Source organism: Capra hircus, chromosome 8, assembly GCF_001704415.2.
Source record: "Capra hircus breed San Clemente chromosome 8, ASM170441v1, whole genome shotgun sequence".
Taxonomy (NCBI): Eukaryota; Metazoa; Chordata; class Mammalia; order Artiodactyla; family Bovidae; genus Capra; species Capra hircus.
The window spans coordinates 50,636,906-50,659,755 of NC_030815.1; the positions used below are offsets into that span (position 1 = coordinate 50,636,906).

At 40.3% G+C, this 22,850-nt stretch overlaps 1 protein-coding gene across 5 annotated transcripts in view; it reads right to left on the reverse strand.

The window, feature by feature from the left end:
- TRPM6 (transient receptor potential cation channel subfamily M member 6) overlaps positions 12,615-22,850 on the reverse strand; it is a 120,182-nt gene continuing 109,946 nt past the window's right edge. For all 5 annotated transcript variants that reach the window (XM_018052073.1, XM_018052074.1, XM_018052071.1 and 2 more), the window contains 3 exons: positions 21,990-22,041; positions 16,948-17,054; positions 12,615-14,474 (listed from right to left, as the gene is read on the reverse strand). In XM_018052073.1, the coding sequence (XP_017907562.1) occupies positions 14,341-14,474; positions 16,948-17,054; positions 21,990-22,041 (293 nt within the window). In that variant the 3' untranslated portion in view covers positions 12,615-14,340. The remainder of the gene's footprint in view (positions 14,475-16,947; positions 17,055-21,989; positions 22,042-22,850) is intronic.

Consider the following 22,850-nt stretch of genomic DNA (forward strand, 5'->3'; position numbering starts at 1 on the left):
GATCTGCATATGTGATATATGGGTTTTGGGAAAGACTTGCTATTTACTGTAGCTGAAGCATGGGGACACATAGTGAGGAGGCAGAGGTGTCTAGTTCAAAGGAGATGGATCACAAGTGTGGAGACGATGCCACTTCAAGGAATGTGACATGATCCCAGTTGAATGAACAAGAGGAAACACAAAAATAAGCAATTACAGAGCACATCCTGTGTGTTAGACTGTTGCTAGTTACCTAGTGTGAATTCCCTTCACCTTCATGAGAGCCCTAGGGTGTAGCTATCATTAACCCACTTTACAGATGAAAAAACTAAGAGACTCAGAAAATAAGACTGAATTTCCTAAGGCCACACGGCTAGTGGCCATCACAGCTACAACACAAACACAATTCTATCTAGATTAAACATCTGCTCTTTCCAAAATACCTATCATCATATTTTTGAAAAACATAAAAGCATGTGAGAACCCTAAAACATAGAGTTTCATCCAGACTGAGTGCAGGAGTCAGGAGGACCAATATGAAGCTTATTCGATAATCCAGGCGAGTAAGGATGGTACTAAAGATGCTGAGATGTGAACCTGCTCTGAGAGCTGAGAGGATTTGTGATAAACTGGAACAAACAATAGGAATCAAGGATGACTCCACACTTGAGGGTCTTATTAACCAAAAGGCTGCATTCCATTAACTGAGATGGGAGAGGTTACTTAAGAAGTAGATTCGGGGGAACATCAGGTGGTTAGGTATTAAATCAATTGAGATGTCTGGTAGACTCCAAGTCTACCAGTCAATGCCAAGCAAGCATGTGGACATAAGAAACTGATACTCCATGGAGTTTTGTTTAAATGTGTGTGTATGCATGTGTGTTTTCCATAAATGGAATCATATTTTCCACACTGTTTTAACAACATTTAGATTTGCTTATAGGTATAAAATGAATGAATGAAGCAATCAATCAGTTTACATTCACAAAGAAAGATGACAAGAAAAAGTTTTAATAATGGGGTCTCTAGGTGGTAAGAGAGTGGGTGGCTCGTATTTTGGGTTCTTAACTGCATTTTTTTAACTTTTTATAGTGAGCACTGGATTGTTCTTCCAAATATAATAACACTGTTTTCAATAGATGTTAGAAGAAATTCATTTTACATATAATAAATCGCAAAAGTGAATATGATCTCTGACACAGAAAGCATACGATAAGTAAACCTGAACACTTGTCTTCTGTTTCACACAAAGAACTAAAATGAGTATGTGTGGACACAAGTTCTAAACAGTACAAAAAATTGGATTTCAGGTCATTTTGACTAGACCAGATGCCCTTTTATATACTGGTGATACTAGTTGGGCTTGAACCTGTCTATGGAGTGGGAGCATATGAGTAGTGTATATGTCAGCTTATATGAGTGTGTGTCTGCAATCTACATTAGTATGTGTCAGGTGCCTTCTGCACCCGTGCTGTAAGACTCCTTGTGAAAGAACCCTGCCTTTTAATGAGTTTACCATTAAAAAAAAAGAAAAAAAATGGGACACTGCCTGGTTCCACGGTGTTAAATGAAAATAACATTCAGAGTTGAGTTAATCTGATTGCATGGGATCTATTTTCCCCCTTGCTGCAAATCAGAGCAGTTTTCAGCTAACAAGAATGGGTGCCCTACTTGAACGGGCAGCGGGTACTGCTGCTAGTCAGAGCAGCACTTAGCATGGCATTGCCATCATTACATCCCTAGGTTCGAGGCAATGAAACTCCAGGAGCAGCAAAGTCAAATCAGTTCAATTGTCTGATTGTTCATACTCATAAAGTGGGGAAGCTGGCAGGGGTCCGGCATAAAACTTGGAGTTCTGCACTGGAGCTCCTTTAAGGTAATTCATGGCCCTCTGCAGTAGCTTAAATCAGAAGGGCCAGCATGGTCACAGTAAATGCAGCTCCCCACACTGCTTGAGAGCAATATCGCAGATAGCCGGCTGCTATGCCAGATGTCAAAGGTGCACTAAAAGCACTTGTTTTTGATCTACCCCATTCCTGAGAAGCACAATGGATGGGCCTTTAAGCACTGCCATAAAAAAAGATTGTGATTAATGAAGCAGCACAACTTAATAAACCAAGTTGACTCCCGCTTCCTTCTCCTAGGCATTTCACTGTCCACAAAGCAGTTCTTTTACTTAGCAGCAGGGACATGTAAAATGTTAATCATCAATCTGTGGGCCATTAAAGAAGTTGCTTTCCCTTTCTCAACTTGAAAACCAAGGGGGAAAGATAATAGGTTTGGTTAACAGAGCTGTTCACATAATGGAGATGTGCGGAGGAAAGCTTTGATAGAGTCAGCGTGGGAGCCCTGAGCACTAATCCATTCTGCTCTCGGGACCAGGAGTTCAGAGTCTAGCTGAGGCTAAGAGGCTCAGGATGGAGGCTGGAGGGAATGTATTGATCTGGCTGGACCAATGGGAGGTTACTGCACCTGAGTGAGGACCCAAATAAGATGAGACAGCCTGGAAGCTTTCTGTGTCATGTACTGCCTGATCTTATTTGGCCTTCTTCCTTGCAGAACAGAAGACCACAGCAGCCTTCCCAGGTGGGCAATGGCTGTGAGGGCAGCCTTGACCAAAAGAGCACTCCCTTGCCCAGAGAGCAACAGAGTTTTGGCTAATTCTCCAAAACCCAGTGAAATACTCTCTCTGCTGGAGTCAAAGGTGTATCAGTCAGAGACAAATAACATTTTACTCATGCTTTAGGAATTCTGGAATTTAGGAATTTAAGAAACTCTGGCAGAGGCAGGAGTCAGAGATGCAAGGATTGGGCACATGGCCCACAGATGTTTGATATAGTCAATCAATTAATACTGGCAAGAAAAAGAGAAACTACTGGAAGATAGTGTCAGGACATTCTGAAATGTCCACGGTTAGGAAAGTTGATGCTAAAATTAAGAACAGTTCATTGCATCTCTTTTCAATCCTTTAGATAAACTCCTGGTCTTATCTTGCTTTGGTGAAGAAAACTTAGTAAGCATGAGGAGATGCGTCTTGCTCCTGGAGAGTGTGTGTATTGGATAACTCCAAAGAGAGTAGGACCAAAAGTCCATGACATTCTGAGAAACTATTTGATCAGCAAAATGCCACTTCTCTGTTAGAAGTTTTAACTTTTGGATTGAGAAAATTTCCATCACTCACATCAAAGATAATGATAGTGCTAATGACAGGATAAAGTGAATTTGGATGGGGCTGTTGGTATGAGCAATTAAAAGCCCTTCCAAAAAAACCTCTACCGGTTGTAATCACTCGCCAAATTCCAAGCTCCTATGGGCAGTGTCTATGTCATAGTGTTCTAAGACCAAGCAGGTCATACTGTGGATGATTGATACATGTCTGCTGAATTAATTAACTAACCTAGAACTGATTATGTTTTAAGCATTTTCTAACTTCCTTAGCCTTCATAATAAAACTTACTCCTTAAGATTGCATGAAAGGCTTTTAAGTTTATCCATTCTTCTCAGCTTTATCTCATGCTACCTGCTACCTTATTCCAATACGTGATATAGGAACTAGCTAGACAACTATTCAGTATTCCCCAAACATCTCTCCCAGCTGCTGTTCCCTCCACCAGGCAAACTCTATGTCATTCTCTGTGAAGCCTTCCCTTCCCTCTTGAGATGGGAGTGAGTCGAAGTCACTCAGCAGTGTCAGACTCTTTGAGATCCTATAGACTGCAGCCCGCCAAGCTCCTCTGTCCAGGCCAGAATACTGGAGTAGGTAGCCTTTCCCTTCTAAAGGGGATCTTTCCAACACAGAGATTGAACCCACGTCTCCCACATTGCAGGTGGATTCTTTACCATTTGAGCCACCAGGGAAGCCCAAGAGTACTGGAGTGGGTCGCCTATCCCTTCCTCAGTGAATCTTCCTGACCCAGGAATTGAACTGGAGTCTCCTGCATTGCAAGCAGATTCTTTACCAACTGAGCTAGAGGGTCCCTCTTTCACTTGAAATAAAGGCATTTTGCAAATGCCTCAATGCAGCTTCTGGTGCAGTGACGTTGTTTTCTACATCTACCTTCACATAAACCTGTGAGTACCTGCCTTACTAATCTTGGCAAACACTAGGCACTTAACAAATCCTTGTTAAGTCAATAAATCAATGACTGAACCAACAAAGTAATGGAGCAGCCACTGAGGAGTTACCAGAAAAATTCATGTCTTCTGTCTAGTCTACCTATGGTCTGTCAGTTATGGCTCTTGAACAGATCATAAATTTTCACAATAGTACTCTAAAAATGTCTTCAATTTTAAATTTTGATAAAGTGAAATATTTCATGAAAATGTTTCAATCCCCCACCCACTGCCCTTCAGGAAATGGTCCAAGATGACACTTAAAAATCATTTTCATGTTTAAGAATCCAAGCTTTAAAGTCAGAGCACAGTTTAAAGTCTGCTTTGTGGGAAAAGTACATGATAATAAACTCTTCAGAAAATTTAGTTAATTCCCATCTCTTATGTATATCCAAGTTTTCCACCTCCACGTTAGCTCTTGCTGGGTGAAAATTTACAGTGATCATGACCATTCAGTATAGGAAATGAATTAACATTCTCCACAGGACCCTCATTTGTATAGTATATTAATAGGCTCCTTATGTAAATTTCTACTCTTACCTCACTGCTTATATGCCTGCTAGCTGGTGGCATGCAATTTAGAAATGAGGGCAAGAAATGTTTGATTTCATGAAATGTCGCTTAGAGGGATGGTGAGGAGGGAAGCGGGTAGAGGTCAAGCAGTGAAAGTCTACAAGTCTATATTTTATAGCTGTCACCAAATTAACAGTGCTCAAGAAAGCCAGTAGATTATGGGGAACCAAACAGCAATGTATCTGATATTTGAGGACACCTGATGCAAAAAGATATGAAGTGTTAGTCAAAATTGTGCCATGTCCTAAACAAGGAGGACTTTGTAGTAAACATTTCCATGGAAAGAAAAAACCCATTCTCCAAAAGCCATATCAAAGAACATTCCACTTTCCAGAACCACTTTCAATTAAATGAGTATTTGGACCAGATTAAATAATCCCTAATTGGACAGATTTTGTTAGCTGTCCATCAAACTCCTCTTTCTCTTTTATGTGGACACACTTCTAGACCACAGTTCTTAGCCTCTTTCGCAGGTAAGCATGACTGAATTTTAGCCAATGGTATGTGAACAGGAGGACGTGTGCCATTTCCAGGGCTGGCCCATAAAGCCTCCCATGTGTTCTCTTTCCTTTAATGTTATTTTCTTTTTGGTGCCCATTTGTTAAAGATGATAGAACCCTGTCAGCCTGGGTCCCAGAAAGGCTATGTGGAGAAGAGAGCACAACCACTCACCACAGTCTGCCCTGCAGGGTTAAGTGAGTGAAAAGTGTGCACTGTGTCAAGTCATCACACGGTTGTGCCTCCTTGCTGTTGTTGTCCAGCGTCCCCTAATACAGAACCATTCCAGTGCTAGGATTCCAGGATCAGTGTCACGTACTGTTACTCTTTTGTTTGAAAAGAGCAGCAGATGGAGGCTGATGAGCATATGTGGGGGCAGAGAATATATGGGAAATCTTTGTACATTCTGTTCAGTTTTGTTGTGAACCTAGAATTGGTCATTTAGAAAAGTCTATTTTTAAGTAAGAGTGAAGCATCTCCAGCTCCACCAGTCCTGGGTGGGAACTTGTTTTGGGGATGAAATAAGAATATCTTAAATAATAACTAACAACTTCCCAGCATACCTATTGTGTGCCAGATACTGTACTAAGTGTTCTGTGTACAGTCTCTAGATTACAGAGATGAATTTGCTCTACAACACTGAGGTGCAAAAAATGGCATATTACCTTATTTTTCTAAATCTAGGGAGAGGTCTACACCCATGGTGGATTCATGTTGATGTATGGCAAAACCAATACAGTATTGTAAAGTAAAATGAAGCAAAATATACATAGAAAAAATAAATAAATAAAATGATAAAAGAGTCAGTCTTGTCAGTCATGTTTGGGGATTCTAAAACAGGTAAGAACAAAAGCAGGTCACCGAGTGTTTGGAAAACAGAGAAGGGCTTCTAAACTTGGTCACTGGGCCCAAAGGCTCCATTCACAGGTAGGTGGCTCCCATCTGATCCTTGACTAGCATGGATACAGATTGCTCCCTGTGACTTCCCAGAGCAGCTCTTAGGTCAGTTTTCTCAATATCCACAAACTGGCCCTTCACAAGCCCTATGCCTCTTACCCAAAACACCATCATCTTCCCTGCCTCCAGGAATGAGTTTCTCTTCTCTTGTCAGGTTAGGCTTCTTCTGCTTTATCAACTCCAAGTTCCAATCCCCATCAATTTTCCAGATGTCATGGTGAGAAGCTGTTATATTGGGACCTTGTGACTTCTGCAGTAAGCCATTAATGTCCTAGGGAAAGGCATCTACCTACCTTCTTGGGATGGAGAACAGTGAGAAGAAAGACAAATCAGTATATTAACAGATTACCTGCCATACTCAGATGATATGCTGGGTTCAGAGAGGTTCATTGGTTGCCCAAGGTAACAAACTATTCAGTGGCAAAGCTTCAGATCAAACCTAAGTCCATCTGGCCCCAGGGTTTAGAGACTTTCCTACCGTTTCATGTAGACCCATCCGGGAAAATTCAAAGCATGCCACAGGCCTAGGTGGCCTTTGATGACAATAAGGAATAATCATAAATCACCCTAAATAAAATAAGATATCTGAATCTTTTCACTTGAAATCTTCAGCAGTCATCCAAGCCTGGTATTCAAAGAACTACCTTCTATTTATACACACACACATACATATACACATACAAATAAGCAAAGTGAAATATTAAAGTCATCAATCATTAATTTGCAATAATATTTTGTGACTAGAATTCTGAAATCAGAAATCTAATGTTTTATCCTCTTTGAAAGCATAGACAAGTAAATTTTATTTGATTATTCTTAATGAGTCTTGGGGGCTTTCCAGGCGGCTCAGTGGTAAAGAATCTGCCTGCCAATGCAGAGGATGCCATTTTGATCCCTGGGTTGGGAAGATCCCCTAAGAGGAAATAGCAACCCATTATTCCTTCCTGAAAAATCCTATGGACAGAAGAGCCTGGCAGACCACAGTCCACAGGGTTGCAAAGAGTCAGGCATAACTGAGCATGCACACATGAATGACAGTCATATAAAGATTCCCAAGTGAAAAACTTAGTCACAGAAACATGAATATTTTCCAAGAAAACAGAGAAAATTTTAACACAAGACAAACATTATTTCCCTTAACCCAAATTCAGTCATTACCAAGACAAATGATAGTGACTTAGAAGACCTGAGTTCTCATCCCTCCTCTGACAATACAGTTATATTAACTTTGAGTGAAACACAGCCTCTTCCAATTGCATTACTTTTATGTACTCTTTTAGTTCTCATTTTTTTCTAACTCTGTATTTCTGGAAAAACTGGTACTGCACTTATAAAATTAAAGACGTTTCTTGATCCACATTTGCAGCCAGCTTAGCATAAAAACATGTAACAGAAATACAGAGTCAGAGAAAGAAAAATAAAGAAAGAAGGAAGAGGGAGGGAGAGAGGAGGGGGGAAATGGGGGAGGAAAAGAGGGAGGGAAAGAGGAAGTGGGGAGAGAGGATGGTTGAGAAAAAAATTCTCATTATCCATACTTTCCAAGGCCGATCTAAGAGTCACTTTCAGTACTTTGGAGTCAGTCTGGAATATTGCACACTTTGGGTATTCCACTCCCACTTAGCAGACCCATTTCTCTGGAGAAGATGGGATGAAACAGGATGTCTTAGCCTGACACCATTAAATGTGTGATTTATCTAACTCTCCTTGTTCTGATTCCATGCACTTCATGTAAACCTTTGATTATAATCCAGCTTCCAAGGCCTCTAGGGACACAGTGTGACAGTCAGGCTGATAAAGGTTTTGTAGTTTGCATAGATTCTATTTTTCACTCTAAACTGATAAACTGGAAGGTCACAAGATGCTATCAAATAGTTAGCTGTTGTATTATTATTAATAACAAATAGTTATTTGTTGTGACCAAACAAATATCTAATTTTCTAGAAAGACATAAAGAGGACAGAAATGCAGTGGAAACAGAAAAATCCATTGGCAGACACAATACCAGATTCAAAAAAGAAGCCACTGGTCAGCCTGCACTTACCTTGTGATGATGTCAAGAGGGAATGGCTTTCACATGGGCTCACAGATTATAAATGGCCATTAACTGTGTGGGGAAGATTTCCTTGACAACGACCTATATGGAGAGGACACAAGGTAACATTCCACAGGTGACAGTTTGGAGCTTCTCATCCAGTGGTCTAAGTTAAGTCCTGACTTTCAAATCTATGTTTCAAACCATCATAGGGATTCAGGCGCTAGTAATTCTGAGTGTGCTGGTTAGTACTGCCTAGCGTCTATGCCATTGATTGGATGGAGCTTTAAATTCTGGCTCCCCCTTGGGTAGCTGACTTAACTAAGCTGCCTAACTTAAAAGCAGCTTTTTCAAATCTTTGTAATGGGCATTCAGCACAATGCCTAGAACATAATGAGTGTTCAACACCCACTGCCTTATAATAATATTTAAAAGTTATCATTATAACCATTATTATTGTGGGCAATGACAAATCAGTATACTGTAAACCCTTTAATTGTCTTAGAGACCCTCAAAGACAGAAACAGATCTTATTTAACAAGTCTAACGTTAGGGTCAGGACATAACACATGGTAAGGCTCCATAAGTATTTCTTAAACAGGATATGTATTGACCAGTTGTAGAAAACTAAGGTCTACATTGTAGTCCAAACTTCTTTTCCAGTCCCCCAAGATGTCTCCAGAAGCCTTTTAGCAGTAGACAAACATCTCATCTCAGGAAGCCCAGCCAATGTTTGTTTTCATCTGTAACACTCGGATGATCTCCAGAACACATCAGTCTCTACTCTCTCAAGAAAATGACTCACCAGTCCTGCCATCTGTGATACTCTCTATCCTCTGCTGCAAAAAATGGTCAGTGGTCATCTCCTCCTCTCCGTTGCTGTTGCCGTCATCTCTTCTCCCCAAGTCCCTTTCTACAAAATTTCAGGGTCACATCAGTTCAGTTCAGTTCAGTCACCCAGTCATGTCCGACTCTTTGCGACCACATGAATCGCAGCACGCCAGGCCTCCCTGTCCATCACCAACCCTTGGAGTTCACCCAGACTCACGTCCATCGAGTCAGTGATGCTATCCAGCCATCTCATCCTCTGTCGTCCCCTTCTCCTCCTGCATAGGCAAGTCCAAAGCATGGCAACAATGTAACAATTTCCTAGGGCTGCCATGACGAAGCAGAACAACTGGGTGACTTAAACAAGAGAAATTTCTTTCCTCCTGTTCGGGAAGCTGCAAGTCCAAGATGTGAGTGTGAGTGGTCTCCTCCGAGGACTCTCACCTTGCTTAGTTTGCAGATGATGCATTCTCTCTGTCTTCACCTGGTCTTCACTTTCAGTGTGTCTCTGTCTTAATCTCCTCTTCTTATAAGGACAACAGTAATACTGAGTCAGAGTCCACCCTAATGATCCACTTAAACTTTATTACCTCTGTAAATACCTTATTTCCAAATACAATTCTATTCCAAGGTACTTGGGGTTAGGATTTCCACATGTGAACTTTGGGGAGACACGATTCAACCCAGAATACATACCAAGGATTTCTTTGGGTTACAAAAGCATCCTGAGGTTCTGTGACCTCTTATTGGAGACCAATATGGAACAGGGAAAGAGATTCATTACAAGCCAAAGTGCAGTCACATGACACCAATGATGATTCCCACCAAATTCCTCCAATGAAAGGCAGTTATTATTATGTCCACATTTGGACAGTCATTAGCCAAAGGTTTTCTACCATAACAATTGCATGAACTTTCTGACTATTAGTAGCAGATGGAATTTTTAAAGTTTCAAAGGGAAACAAACAAATGAACAAAACCACTAGGGGAAGATGAGAATGCTGAAGGAAGTTAGTTACTAAAAGATGTACAAGCCATAGGCCAGAATTCTCCTATTACTAAACAGCCCTATACTGACAAAATCTAAATCAGCATTAATTAAATCTTTTATAAAACATCAGGCCTTACAAATACCAAGATTCTAAACCTGCTCTTTTTTCATTCCTAAAAATATCATCAATGATGGTACCAGATTTGGGCTTTACTTATCCTGGGGGGCTTTCTTTGGGCAGAAGGTGGCCAAAGACTTTGGCTACATAAACCCAAATCCATCAAAAAGAAAATAAGTAGGAGACACTGTGAAATGGTGAACATCATGATTTTGAACCACTTAATTAAGCTTGAAAATAAAAAGGGAGCAATGAGCTTTTTCCCCTTGGAAAGAGAAACAGCAGAAACCACTTTTGTGTTTATACTAGAACAAGTCCACTGAGCATCCTCTGTAAACATTAAATAATGATCACATAATATCAAAAATGAAAGCCCCTTATTATTTATTGAACTGGATCCCACGCTCACAAGAAGGCTTTTAAATGAGATTCTCAAAGGACTTTATAAATGCTCTCTCATTATTGTTCACCTTTGTTTGAAAAGGTAAGTATCTCATCCTCATTTCAGAGTTCGGGACTAAAAGAAAGGTTAAAAGAAATATATAAAATTAAACCAAATCTGCCAATGCTAGAGATCAAGGGTTGTTATCCCTTGAGGACTTAAAGTTCCTTTTGAAAAATTAAGCAACTTCACTAATTATTTTCAGGAGGACATTTCACTAAAATATACTTTATCTGTACATCAAGGTCTAGGAAGAAAACTCACAAAATAATAACTGTGCTAAATAAAAAAATCAGTGTGGCTTCCAGAACCCTTTCTATTCTGTGTACCCACCCATGTGGCTAGAGATTTGAAATGCTATTTAAGTCTCATTTTCCTTCAGAAGCTAACCTCTGTGGAATAAAATGCTGTTAAGGGGGAAAAAAATCTTTTCTGTCATTTGACTTTAACTTATGATAAATTAGCTTCAACTAGTTTCTTAGAAAATTGCCCAAGAAATGACTACAGAAAATTAAATACCAAGACTTCAAAGAGGCAAACACACAGCCTTCAAATTCCGACCTCAGAGAATAATCCTTCCTTTCTCATGCTTTGGAGAGATGTGAGTAAAGAAATCGTACTAGGGCATGGTAATGAACCATCTTTCAAATGACTTTTCTATCAATCTTCTTTTCAAAGGGTAATAAAGTGATGATTATTTCTAGGCAGTTTCTGGGAAGTTATCATCTCATTTCAATAGTCACCAGTAAGAAGGATGGTACTCTGGTATTATTGCCATGACGATAAGGGCAAGAACTGGTTGAGAATTCAATAGACAAGGTGTAGGTTGTTAAAAGCTATTTCCTGGAAAATTAAAACAGAGAGAGATCAAAAGAATTGTGTTGGGTCTTAAGGAATTGGTAATCATTCCCTTCTAGATTAAAAATGCAAATCTGATTTGTTAACTAGTAAATGAAATCCATTATCATGTGAAGGTTTTATTATTTCTTTCAACAAATAAAGTTGAACGCTTATTACATGCCAAGCTTTGTGGTAGATGCCGGTGGCTGATGGAGAAAGGCTGCAAGCCATGACAGGAGCATCTATGACATGACTTCTAGAGTGTGAATGACCCATTTCATCTAAAACAATAACAAACAACAGCAACAACAAAACATTTTTTTTTTCAACTTTTCATTAAATGGTTGTTAGGGAAGTTTGTGGAGAAGGTGATGGCATCCCACTCCAGTACTCTTGCCTGGAGAATCCCACAGACGGGGGAGCCTGGTGGGCTGCCATCTATGGGGTCACACAGAGTCGGACAAGACTGAAGTGACTTAGCAGCAGCAGCAGGGAAGTTTTAGTCACCCAGAAGTTGTTTTGCAGAGCCACAGAAAATAGCATGGTGAGAAAGACCCAAAACTATATCTGATCTCATTCGCCCAGAGTTGTTACTAGAAGCTTTAAGATGTCATGGGGTGAAGTCACCCCAGGAACACATAGCCCCAAGAAGGGAATGCCCGTGCTCAGGATGCCTTCAGAAAGGACTCCCAGGAACCTAGCTGTTTCTCTGGTCCCCAGATTCAGATGCCATCTGTGAGATGGGCTTAGGGCTCCTATAAGGATGATGCAGTCCATTTTTCCTCAGTGGTTCCTAAAACCATCCCAGCTATGTCATTTGCCCTAATTCTCATATACCAGTCTAAATGTACTGCTCACTGGCAGATAGAATACGGGACACATCTCTGTGTTCAACATTCCCCCAAAAGTCAAATTTTTCAGCACTCACCAGAAATCCAAACTTGGAACAATAACCCAAAAAGAAATATAATACATGCCACTTTTTAAGGGCAAAGAAATGTTACGTGCACCGCACCCTCATCTCTTACACATTACAGAGAAGGCACTTAATAAATACTTGTTGAATAAAATTAACCAAGTGAATGAATTCATTCATTTGTGGTCATGAATCAAAGTCATGATTATCACATTGGTATTTTCCTGTCGGCTATCCCACGGTGACCTTTGCCCAGTGTTTCATCTTTTTAAAATTGTTATTCTGGTGATATTTTCTTAAAAAGAGAGACACAAAACCACAACACAGAAAAGAAAAATCAAAATGTATTTTTTCAAGTTCCATTCCAGGTAACAAATATTTGACCAATGAATTAATGCTTTCTAGTGTGGCCTTGGATAGGAAAATTGCCTCTTTCCATAGTTCAACATGGTCTGAAGTACCAACAGATCTCTTACTGATTTGCAGAACAGGATAAAGCAGTTAAGCTCCGAAAAAGCATTAACAATTTATCCTCATTGCCAATCAAGAAATCACCCAGATTTCCCACCTCCCACCACCCCAAGACCAAAGAAAAAGGGCTGTAAATCAGTCATCATGCATCTCACAAAAATCATACACTATCCTTGGCAAACCAAATCCTTGGCTTTCCATCCCCCTACCTTTGGACAACATTTCCCCAGAGAATAACCTAAGAATACAGGAGCACTGATTTGAAAGGAAGCCAGCTAATGCAAGGGCTAATGGTAAAGATAAGGTGAAAATTTCAAGCCCCAGGAGGCTTGCTGCTGATAGATTGGAATGCTTTTTAATGAGGCAAGGAGATGAGGGGAGTTGGGGGGAAGGTACCCAGCCCTTCAAGTCCTCCTTGGGTGAACAGTTTGCGCTTGTTCTGAGGTAGGGTGACCCTTGATAAGTGTGAAAGAGGGATGACTGATCCCCCAAACATGTTGTACAGTGTGGCTTCCAGGGACCCTTTCTTCAGGTTTCTGAAACTGATCACATGCGCTCAGGCCATACTTAAACTATACACTCCAGCAACTCTTGAAGCCACTAGAACTCTGCACTGCAAAATTTTCAAAGCATGTTTTCATTCAGAAACCCTGTCTTTACTTATATGACCTGACATAGAGTAATTCAGCTTGTAATATTACATACCCAGCTTTGAAAAAGGGAGTAATTCTTAAGAGGTTGGCTTCCTCAACTCTCTAACCAATAGTGTCCCTGAGCTTAAGGGAAGGGAAAACATTTCTTAATAATTGCTAGTTTTATATATCCTTGTTCTCTTTAAAACAGAAAATGGTAGGGCGTTTGTCTTCGATTTCCCTTTCCTCTCTTCTAGAGAAACCTGAAATGCCCAGTGATCATATGATCCACTGATGATACTCAAACCCAGTAGATGTCACTAGGATGCTACTTTTCGCTGACTAGTTTGTGCAGGAGCATCCTCCAGTCTGTGCAAATACACCTTCTCTCCATTGTTTTCCTTTCTGCCACCATATAAAGCCCTATGTTGCTGGAAAGGAGAGAGAAGGAAGTCAAGTGACTTTTTTATGTACAACTATATACATCAATACAATATGGGAGTTAGGTGATGAATAGCAGTGGAGGTTAGAGTCTGCACACAGAGTGAGAAAATAAATTAATCTGCCTGGTTCTTTAAGTGCCCAGCATTCTGCACCAAGGAATGAGGTATGAAGGAGCAGCTTTCCCAGCTGATTCATGCAAATGTCTTCCTGTGCCACTTGAGCGTGATGAACCCTGCACATGCAAAGCACCCTGCACAAGGGTCAATATCTAGGAAAACCCATTCATCAAACAACAGGGAAGTCCTTGGGCAAGAGAGACCTGAGACTCAGAAGGCACGTCCCAGAAGGCCCTTGGGATAAGGCCATTCTGGCAGAGGCTCTGACATCATCAATGTTATATCACCAATCTATGTTACCATAGAGTTCATGGAAGGCAGGGCAAAGGCTGTCATCTTCTTACTTCTGTTTTTTTGTTTTCTGTTTTTTGGTTTTTTGTTTGTTTTTTTTTACAATCGTGTGAGGTCTTCTGGAGAATTACTACCCTCTTCCCCCTCTGGAATCTCCTCAGCTGGTTCTATTTTGATTTCAGGTCCAAAGGCAGAATTTATCCTTCCAGGAGAGTAGTCATTTCTTTTTAAGTCTGCAAGGAAGACAGTTAAGACAGTGATAGGGAAACCTTAAGAACATGATGTTCAGATAGACTGGACTTTAGGCCAAGTGCTCAGAGAAGACTCTGCTCCCTCTGATGTGTGAAACTCAAACCCTCAACCCTGTTCAAGGTATACCCCACCAGGCACACATGTATTTAACTCCCCAAGGCTGTGTTCACTGTGGCAAGACTCGGTTGCTTGGCTCAATACATAGTGCCCTTGAGACGTGACCTGGCCAGAGCTAAGTGAGGCCATACTAGAAACAGGGCATTTTCACTGTTGAATAATGGCAGAATCAGACTGTTCAGTCAGAATGGTGGACTTGAGACATCAGTGGTCAGTTTTCTGCAACAAAAATGTACCTCAGGTTTGGCTGAACCTCTAAAAGCATTGTCCAGTGACCAAATCATCTGCTTCCTGAAGCCTCCTTCTTTAGTTCAGCAGGGAAATTACCTAAAGAAATCATTAACAAGGGCAACCCTTGGGGAGAACTTAAGGAGGACAGTGAGCTTTAAATGTTTGGATATCACAGTATACCATGTTGATTAAATTTGTTAAGCTTAAACATAAATTCCTTTATAATTTTTTAATATTAAATGGCCACTACCTGGACATAAAACTAATACATACTATAGTTTGATAATAGCCAACACTTATTACGTTTCTTCAATCCTTACACCACCCTTATGAGGTAGGTGCTATCATTCCCAGCTCATGGATGAGAATGAGGCCCAAGGTCACAAAATTAGTACAAAGCATTTCTGGGATGTGAGCTCAACCTATGGACCCCATGCTCTTATACACTTTCTGAGATGACTTCTCTTAAAAAAAAAAAACAAACAGTAAAATATAAACAAAAAGAAAAATCACCCTACTCCTGTTTTCTGAGCTAAGCTTTTTTAAATTCAAATTACCAAATGTTCGAGTAAATGAGGATATTTCTTATTTCCATTTAAATGTGTTAACTAAGGTTTTGAAAGGAAATAAGGATTAGATCTAGAAATGGAGGAATTCTTGAATGATTCAAAAGCCACCGTGGTAGGGAAAGGCAAGAAGGAAGGGGATGGAGGAATCTTAATCCTACAGAAGAGGTGACTGGAGGGAAGCAGTGAGTTACACCTAAAGTTTCCCTTAATCCTGGCTGATCAGATACAGCCCCTGTGTCCTCAAGAACAAGAAGTGGTCCTGCCCAGGAAACAATGAATCAGAGGTGGGAAGAGGTCAGCACCTGAGGACGCTGAGTTAATGAGCTGGATTCTGGCCTGCGATCATAGGCTGGGAGATACATGTCAGCTCCTGCCTCCAGGAGGACCCTTACCTGGAGGCCTGGATGTGGCTCAGTCCAGGCCCCGCTCCTTCCTGGACTATTTGTAGTCAGAGAGGAGGTCAATAGGCAGCTCAGCCAATGTGCCAAGGACTGTTCTCTTTGCCCACTTCCACTGTATGGTTTGTGAGGAGTCCTGGGCAGCCACCAGATGACAGCGAGACCCCACTCTCGGTACCACTCGACATCCCCACCACAACTTCCCCAGCTGACAAGCTACTCCCTGCTGGAACTGGAAGCTGTTACCCATCCCTGTCTCCTGCGGCATCGTGCCCATAGGAGCAACTCCGACAAGATTAGAAATGGCCTTTCTTTGCTGAAAATTTTCACCTACTCCATCCCAAGTTACAACGGATGTTGATCTTTTACTGATTCCCAATTTGGGGATCAATCACTTATGATAAGGCTGGAAGGGCTACTCAGCTTAAAAGATGTAAAATTCCATTTTAAGGACAAGTGTGGTACAACCTTAGAGAAACAGGGAATGAGCTGAGACAGACATAAAGCGTCCCTTCTGAGATAAGAGGAAAGAATGCGATAGAGCTGGGGCTGCCAACTTGGGGCCCACGGACCTCTGGCTGTTGCCTTTTATGTTAGGAATATTTTTCTGTGCTAAGTCTACTAGTCTTAGAGAAAGCATGTCACACTATCAAATCAGATTTTTAAAACATATCTTGCAATATATGTTGACAGGGGTAGGTTTTTATCATAAAAAGCACTACTTTAATTGAGAGCTGGTGCTTCCTTCCATGCCCCAGCCTCCCAAATGTCCAATGAGTAAATAAGAACAGAATAGAAATACTGCGGGCATCACACAAGATCCAAGGGGTGGGGGCGCGGTGGGGGGAATCTGCCTCCATCCAATTTTACCCCCAATTAAGTAGGTGGAACGTTTCCCTTAGAGAGACTGTGACAAGCATTGGGCCTGATGTTGTTTTATCACATTTTGGCAGAACCTGAAGTAAATCTCTGTCCTTTTAATCCCTTTAGAGACTTGAAAAATTTGCAGTCAGAAAGTCAGGCCTCGACTGCGAATGAGATAAAAAAGTGATTAAGATTTTCTACTCCATCCCAGGTTACAATGGCTGTTGCTCAATGAGAGATTTACTTAGAGAAAAATAGAATTGTTTGGGGCATACCCGGGAGTTTGAGCTTCCGGCAGCAGGAGTTGCAACGATGTTTTGCAATGAAGTTTCTAATTGCATCTTCCCCTAAATTGGCTGGTCCAAACACCATTCCTCTTGATCTAGAGGAAATATCAGAATATCAATTAGATCACAGCTAAGAAAAAGGAGCTCAACTAGGATTCTCTCCGATACTGAAGAGTATCCCATAGTAACCCAGTAAACTTGAAGGAGCCAACAAAGAACAGAGCACTTTGGGGAAGCAACAATGTTAGGTCTGCGCATTTAAAATTCAAATGCACTTCAATCTTTGTACCCAACTCCAAGACCTACTGTGAAACTCATTTCCACACTAATCTGATAGAAAAGTGAATTTTCTATGTACCACAGTAAAACAAAATACAGTGAGACCCTTTCTCATGCATATGGGGTGAGAGAATGACATTCACTACCAACTGTTCTACTAGAAAACCCAAAAGGTGAGTGTGCCATAAAATAAATTTGCTATTGGAGCACCCCTCCTGAAAAGACTGATGTGCATTGTTTCAAACCCAGATACTGTTCTGACCATAATTAACGTCCTCAAACACAAAGCCCAACAAAACCCGACACCCAGGATGCATGGCTCTCTCGATAGCTCCTTCTCCTCTGCAAACGGCTACGGCAGTTTTCTGGGCTCTTAGTGAAAAGACGTGACAACTAGGAGAAAATGATTTTGTGGAAGTAAACTTAGCTGACAAAATTACAAACAGAATCATATATACTAGGCACATTTTGAACACTCTAAAAGTGATCTATTATAGATTCTCATAATATTATAAAATTATAATAGATTCCAGGGTCAAAGTTTACCCGTTATTAGATCATATACAACTATCATTCTTGGACTGACATGCTATACACCATGGAACACAGCACACCAGGAATACCTCCAAAGAAACTTTATGAAAGCTAATATTTTATTTTAATGACATGCTGAGTGGAAAACAGCACATTTTAAAATCTGAACTCAATTACCGCTCTTAAATACCACGTCTTAAGAAAAAAGAAAAGCAAACTATCACAAAAGGAAACAATAAACTTTGCTTCTAAGGAATGTGGTTTTTCAAAAGGGACGTGGTGTAAAAATGGACTTTTTTTTTTCCATCTGAGTATTGAAACATTTATCTCAATTTCCACTTCCTTTTGGCAGAATAACAGTAGCTGCTCTGAAGATGTGCCAAGCTCAGAACGAGGGCTGATGTCAGTTTGATCTCAGATTGCCTCTTTGCTCTGAGGCGGGTAGGTGGAGGAAATCTCTTGGGAAGATGACATGGGCAGACACCCAGGATTAACTTTCCTGGTCACTCAATCGCCCTTACACAATACGGCTCTTGCAGTGTTTACCAGGCTGCATAAGCTGCCTTTTGTTAACTATTCCTCTTTCAGTCCACATGGTAAGGCATCACTTCTTTAAGGTGAAACCAAATGTAGCAAAGAAGTAGAATCACACAGTATTTAGTACCAGAATTCTATGATGCTGATAATGTGAAAAACAAAGGTGGTTTTTGAGTCATTAAAATTGCAGGATTCCTTTTATAGTCTCTCTGGCATGACCCTACTGGAATATATCACTCTTTTGCCTTCCACACTGCCATTTCTTTCCCCCCAGTAAAGCATGAAAGTTCCCAACTTAGAAATATAACACTGATTCTCAGATAAAAGCTGTAAAAGAAATCATTTCCCTCTATGAGCTTTGTTAAAGTTAAGACAAAAGAATCAAAATTACTATAATATGTATGTATCAGGGGTTCAACCACTCCCTGAGCAGTGGAGAGTGAAGGAAGGTTGTAGGGACACTAACTAAAACACCATGCCTACAGCCTTGCAGTCTCAGACAACCATGCTTGAAAAAATATACAACTGTTTTCCAGATTTTTCACAGCACAGGAAAGCAGGTGGTAACTTGGTTTCACATTCGAGGAAATGCTAATTAGTGCCATGTACATAGAGAGATCTACTAAAGAACATCTCATCATTATCATTTCATACTTGTCACATGCCTGAAACCATCAATGCAGTAAGTGGGGAAAAAAAAAAAGATGCAATCCCAAACTACCAATAACACTTGAGGCAACCTCCACTGAGGGTCAGTGACCTGAGTGAGGAACCAAGGCGAGTGGCCAGAGAGGATTTGGGAAAGAAGGTGTAATGATTTGGTCTTTGCATGCAAGGGCAAAGTTCACATGCTGGGGAAAGTTATGAGACAACAGGCATTAGAGACAATATCAGAATTTGCACCACAAAATATCTTCCCTCTTGGTAGAGGATCATTCCTTTTCATTGACCCTCTTCTGCTCACAGACAAGTTACCATCTCCACTGAGCTTCAGTTTTCTCATTTGTGAACAGGGATTGAAGACGTTTCCTTCTAAGGTTATTGTTAAGAGTAAAATAAACAACACGTGACAGCACTTGCTCCTCAAACTTTTTTTTTTTTTTTTTTTTGGTGGGGCGGAGGGCTGTAGGCTGCACTGCGAAGCATGCAGGATCTTAGTTCCACTGAACAGGGATGGAACCCACGCTCCCCCTGTAGTGGAAGCATGGAGTTTTAACCACTGAATCTCCAGGGAAGTCCCTCTCAAACTTTTATTTACACCAAATCACGTGAAGATCTTCTGAAAATTCAGATTTTTGATTGAGGAAGTCTAGCGAGGGTCTTTTAAGACCCTGATGCTGGGAAAGATTGAAGGCAGGAGAAGGGGATGACAGGATGAGATGGTTGGATGGCATCACCAACACAATGGACATAAATTTGATCAAGCTCTGGAGATGGTGAAGGACAGGGAAGCCAGGCATGCTGCAGTCCATGGAGTCACAAAGAGTCAGACACGACTGAATGACTGAACAACAACAAAGGGAGGGTCTCAAGAGGCTGCATTTCTAACCATCTTCCGGGTGATGCTGATGCTATTGGTCCTGGCCCATGCTTTATGTAGCAAAAGTTTAATATATAAGAGGCATCCAGAAACGTGAGCCTCATTGAACTAATCAGATGTAATTCTCCACATTGTGAGAAAATAGTATTTATTATCTTCACCATGAAGAAGAAGAACTGCACCAAAACTAAGTGACCCCACAAAACCAGACAGGCTATAGTGATACCGACCTATCAGTGTCCAGTGTTCCCATCCTCAAGTCATTAAAAAAAAGTTGCTATAAGACAGAGGCTCCCAATCCTGACTGCCCATTAGAACCACATGGGAAACTTTTGAAAAATACAGACATCAGGGTCCCATCCTGAGATTCTGACTTGAGGATAATTCTGAGCAGTTTTTTTTTTTTTTTTTCAAAGTTCTCTGCTGCTGCTGCTGCTGCTGCTGCTGCTGCTAAGTCACTTCAGTTGTGTCCAACTCTGTGCGACCCCATAGGTGACCCTAATAGAAACTGAGACACACTGGCTTATAGAATGCAATTAAATACTCAACTGTCAAGAGGAATAATATAATCTTCTTAGAATTTGAAAAGTTGGAAATATTCAGGTCATATTAAATATACATACCAAGGTCAAAATTTAATAAATGATATATTTAAAGTATACATAAATTTGATTCATTATATATGCAAAAATTTTCACTGCAAAATTATACAAAGTTTCTACTACAAACTCTTGGGCATACAGGACCACTGAAGAAATAATACATATTTTTAGCTAAAAAAAAAAATAGCAAAGCCTTTATCTGTACACTAAGGGTTACAACATGAACTCCAGGGTCAAATACCATGGGGTTTGGATGCAGAGGAGCAATATAGCTCACTTTTATCTTCTCTAGCTCACCTGATTCAAAGAAACAGCTAATACACTTTAAGATGTACTTCCTTGTAGAGACACCTACAGATGGTACCACATTTAGATTAAATCATTCAGTAAAAGAATATAGGATAAAAGTGGTGAATAAGTCCACGGGAGGGAAATAAAATTTTTTAGAGTTCGTCATATAGAAATCACCCATTTTGTATATATATACATACATACACAACCAACAGACCTAGTTTAGACACTTAGGACAACTAAGAAATTAAAATGTCATATGTTAGCAGTTCTCAAAAGTATGGGCTTTAGGCCAGCAGAATTAGAATCATCTGGGAACTTGCAACATTATGCGAACCCATCCCAAATCCACTGAATTAGAAACCGGGGGCAAGAGCTGGAGGTAAAGGGCAGCAAAGTGTGTTTTAACAAGCTCTCTGGGTGATTATGATGCAAGTTTATGTTTGAAAACCACTGTCATTTTTCTATATTGATCCATCCTTAAGCACCACTTTTTTCCTTAATCATCACTACTTTTTACTCCACCGTTAATACCAACTCAGATCCTTTACTGCCAAGTCCTCCCAAGAGCCTGCTCATGGGGTAAAATGTCCATGGGAATTCAAAGGACAGGCAGATGACGCCTCTCTCTGTATAATTTACCGTCCTGAATTAATAGACAATCTGATGACGCCATATCTAAGCCCCACCATTTGGGCCTCTCACAGATTTGCTGTTACTAAAGAGCACACTTTCTGCCCCCAGGTTTAATTTTATAGGCATGTGATGGAAGACACGACCCATGACAAGAATACAATGACCCCACTGTGAAGACAACAAAGGAAACTGTCTCTCCTATGATATTGTCTTCATGTCAAAGCCTATGGAGGCTGAACTTACCCATATTTCTCTTTTGTCTGGGATACTAGAAAACTCAAGAGTCAAATTTGCAACAAAGTTCTGGCTACAGCATTGGTCTTGATACAATTTCCATTTTTGTGTACTAACAATTCCAGATTTAATCATATTCTGCTTATTTTTTGGCCTCCATTTCCTAAGCTATACATTCTTCAAAACTGTATTTTAAATCTTACTGTATTTTATCATATCTGGATACAGATATTTGGGGATATAGATACAGACATGGATAAAACCTGCCTCAAAATCGTCCTAGGATCTAGGCAAGATATATAAGTGCTTAAAAATTATGTGTAAGAAATCATGTACGATGTGTCAAATGCAATTTTCTAAATGATAAATTAACTTACTGTTTGTCTTCAGGTTTTATTACAGATGGATCTGTCAAATTTTCTCCAACACCTCCAAGGAAAAAGAAAATTCGTTTAGTAAATGGGGAGTTTCACTTTTTCAGAAATTCAAGAAAATAAAAACCAAGTTTTATTTCCTTTCTTTAAACCTATATCCACACTGTGGTAAATCCAACACCATGTGAATTTACTATGCTATAAAAATTGTCCAAGCAAGTTTGAAAACTTTAGTTAATGCACTATCTCCTGCAACCCCCTCTATTACGCTATAATAAACCTCTAGGCTACAAATGAGTGCATTTTGATGTGTTCACAGTTACTCATAATGGCATCCATCATTCATTTATCACTCATATACACTAGACAGTCTAATTTTATTTTTTCTAACTCTTGGCAATCATGAAAGAAAAGTAATAGTATGCTGATAGCCTTATTTTACCAATGAGTACACTGATGTTCAAAAATATTAAGCAATTTGTCAGAGGTTGCATAGACCACAAGAGGTCTAACAGGATTCAAGCTGAGCCAAAGCCTGTGTCCCTCCCCCAGTCCATGGTCTCTTTAGATGGAGTCCATCAGTGCTCAGCAAGGGGCAAGGTACTGTGTGGTTCTGCAGATACCCACTTGTGGTCCATCACAGACACACAACAAATGCTATTTTTATAACGTTTACAAACAGAAGAATACAAACAGCCTACATTCTTGATCTGGGTGCTGGTTACACACATGTGTTCAGTTGTGGAAATTCTTTGAGATGAACACTTACGCTGTGTTCACTTTCTTGAATGTATGTGATCCTTCAGTAAATTTTACTTCTTTAAAAAATGGCACCAAAGCATAAAAAGACAATGTAAGTGTAAT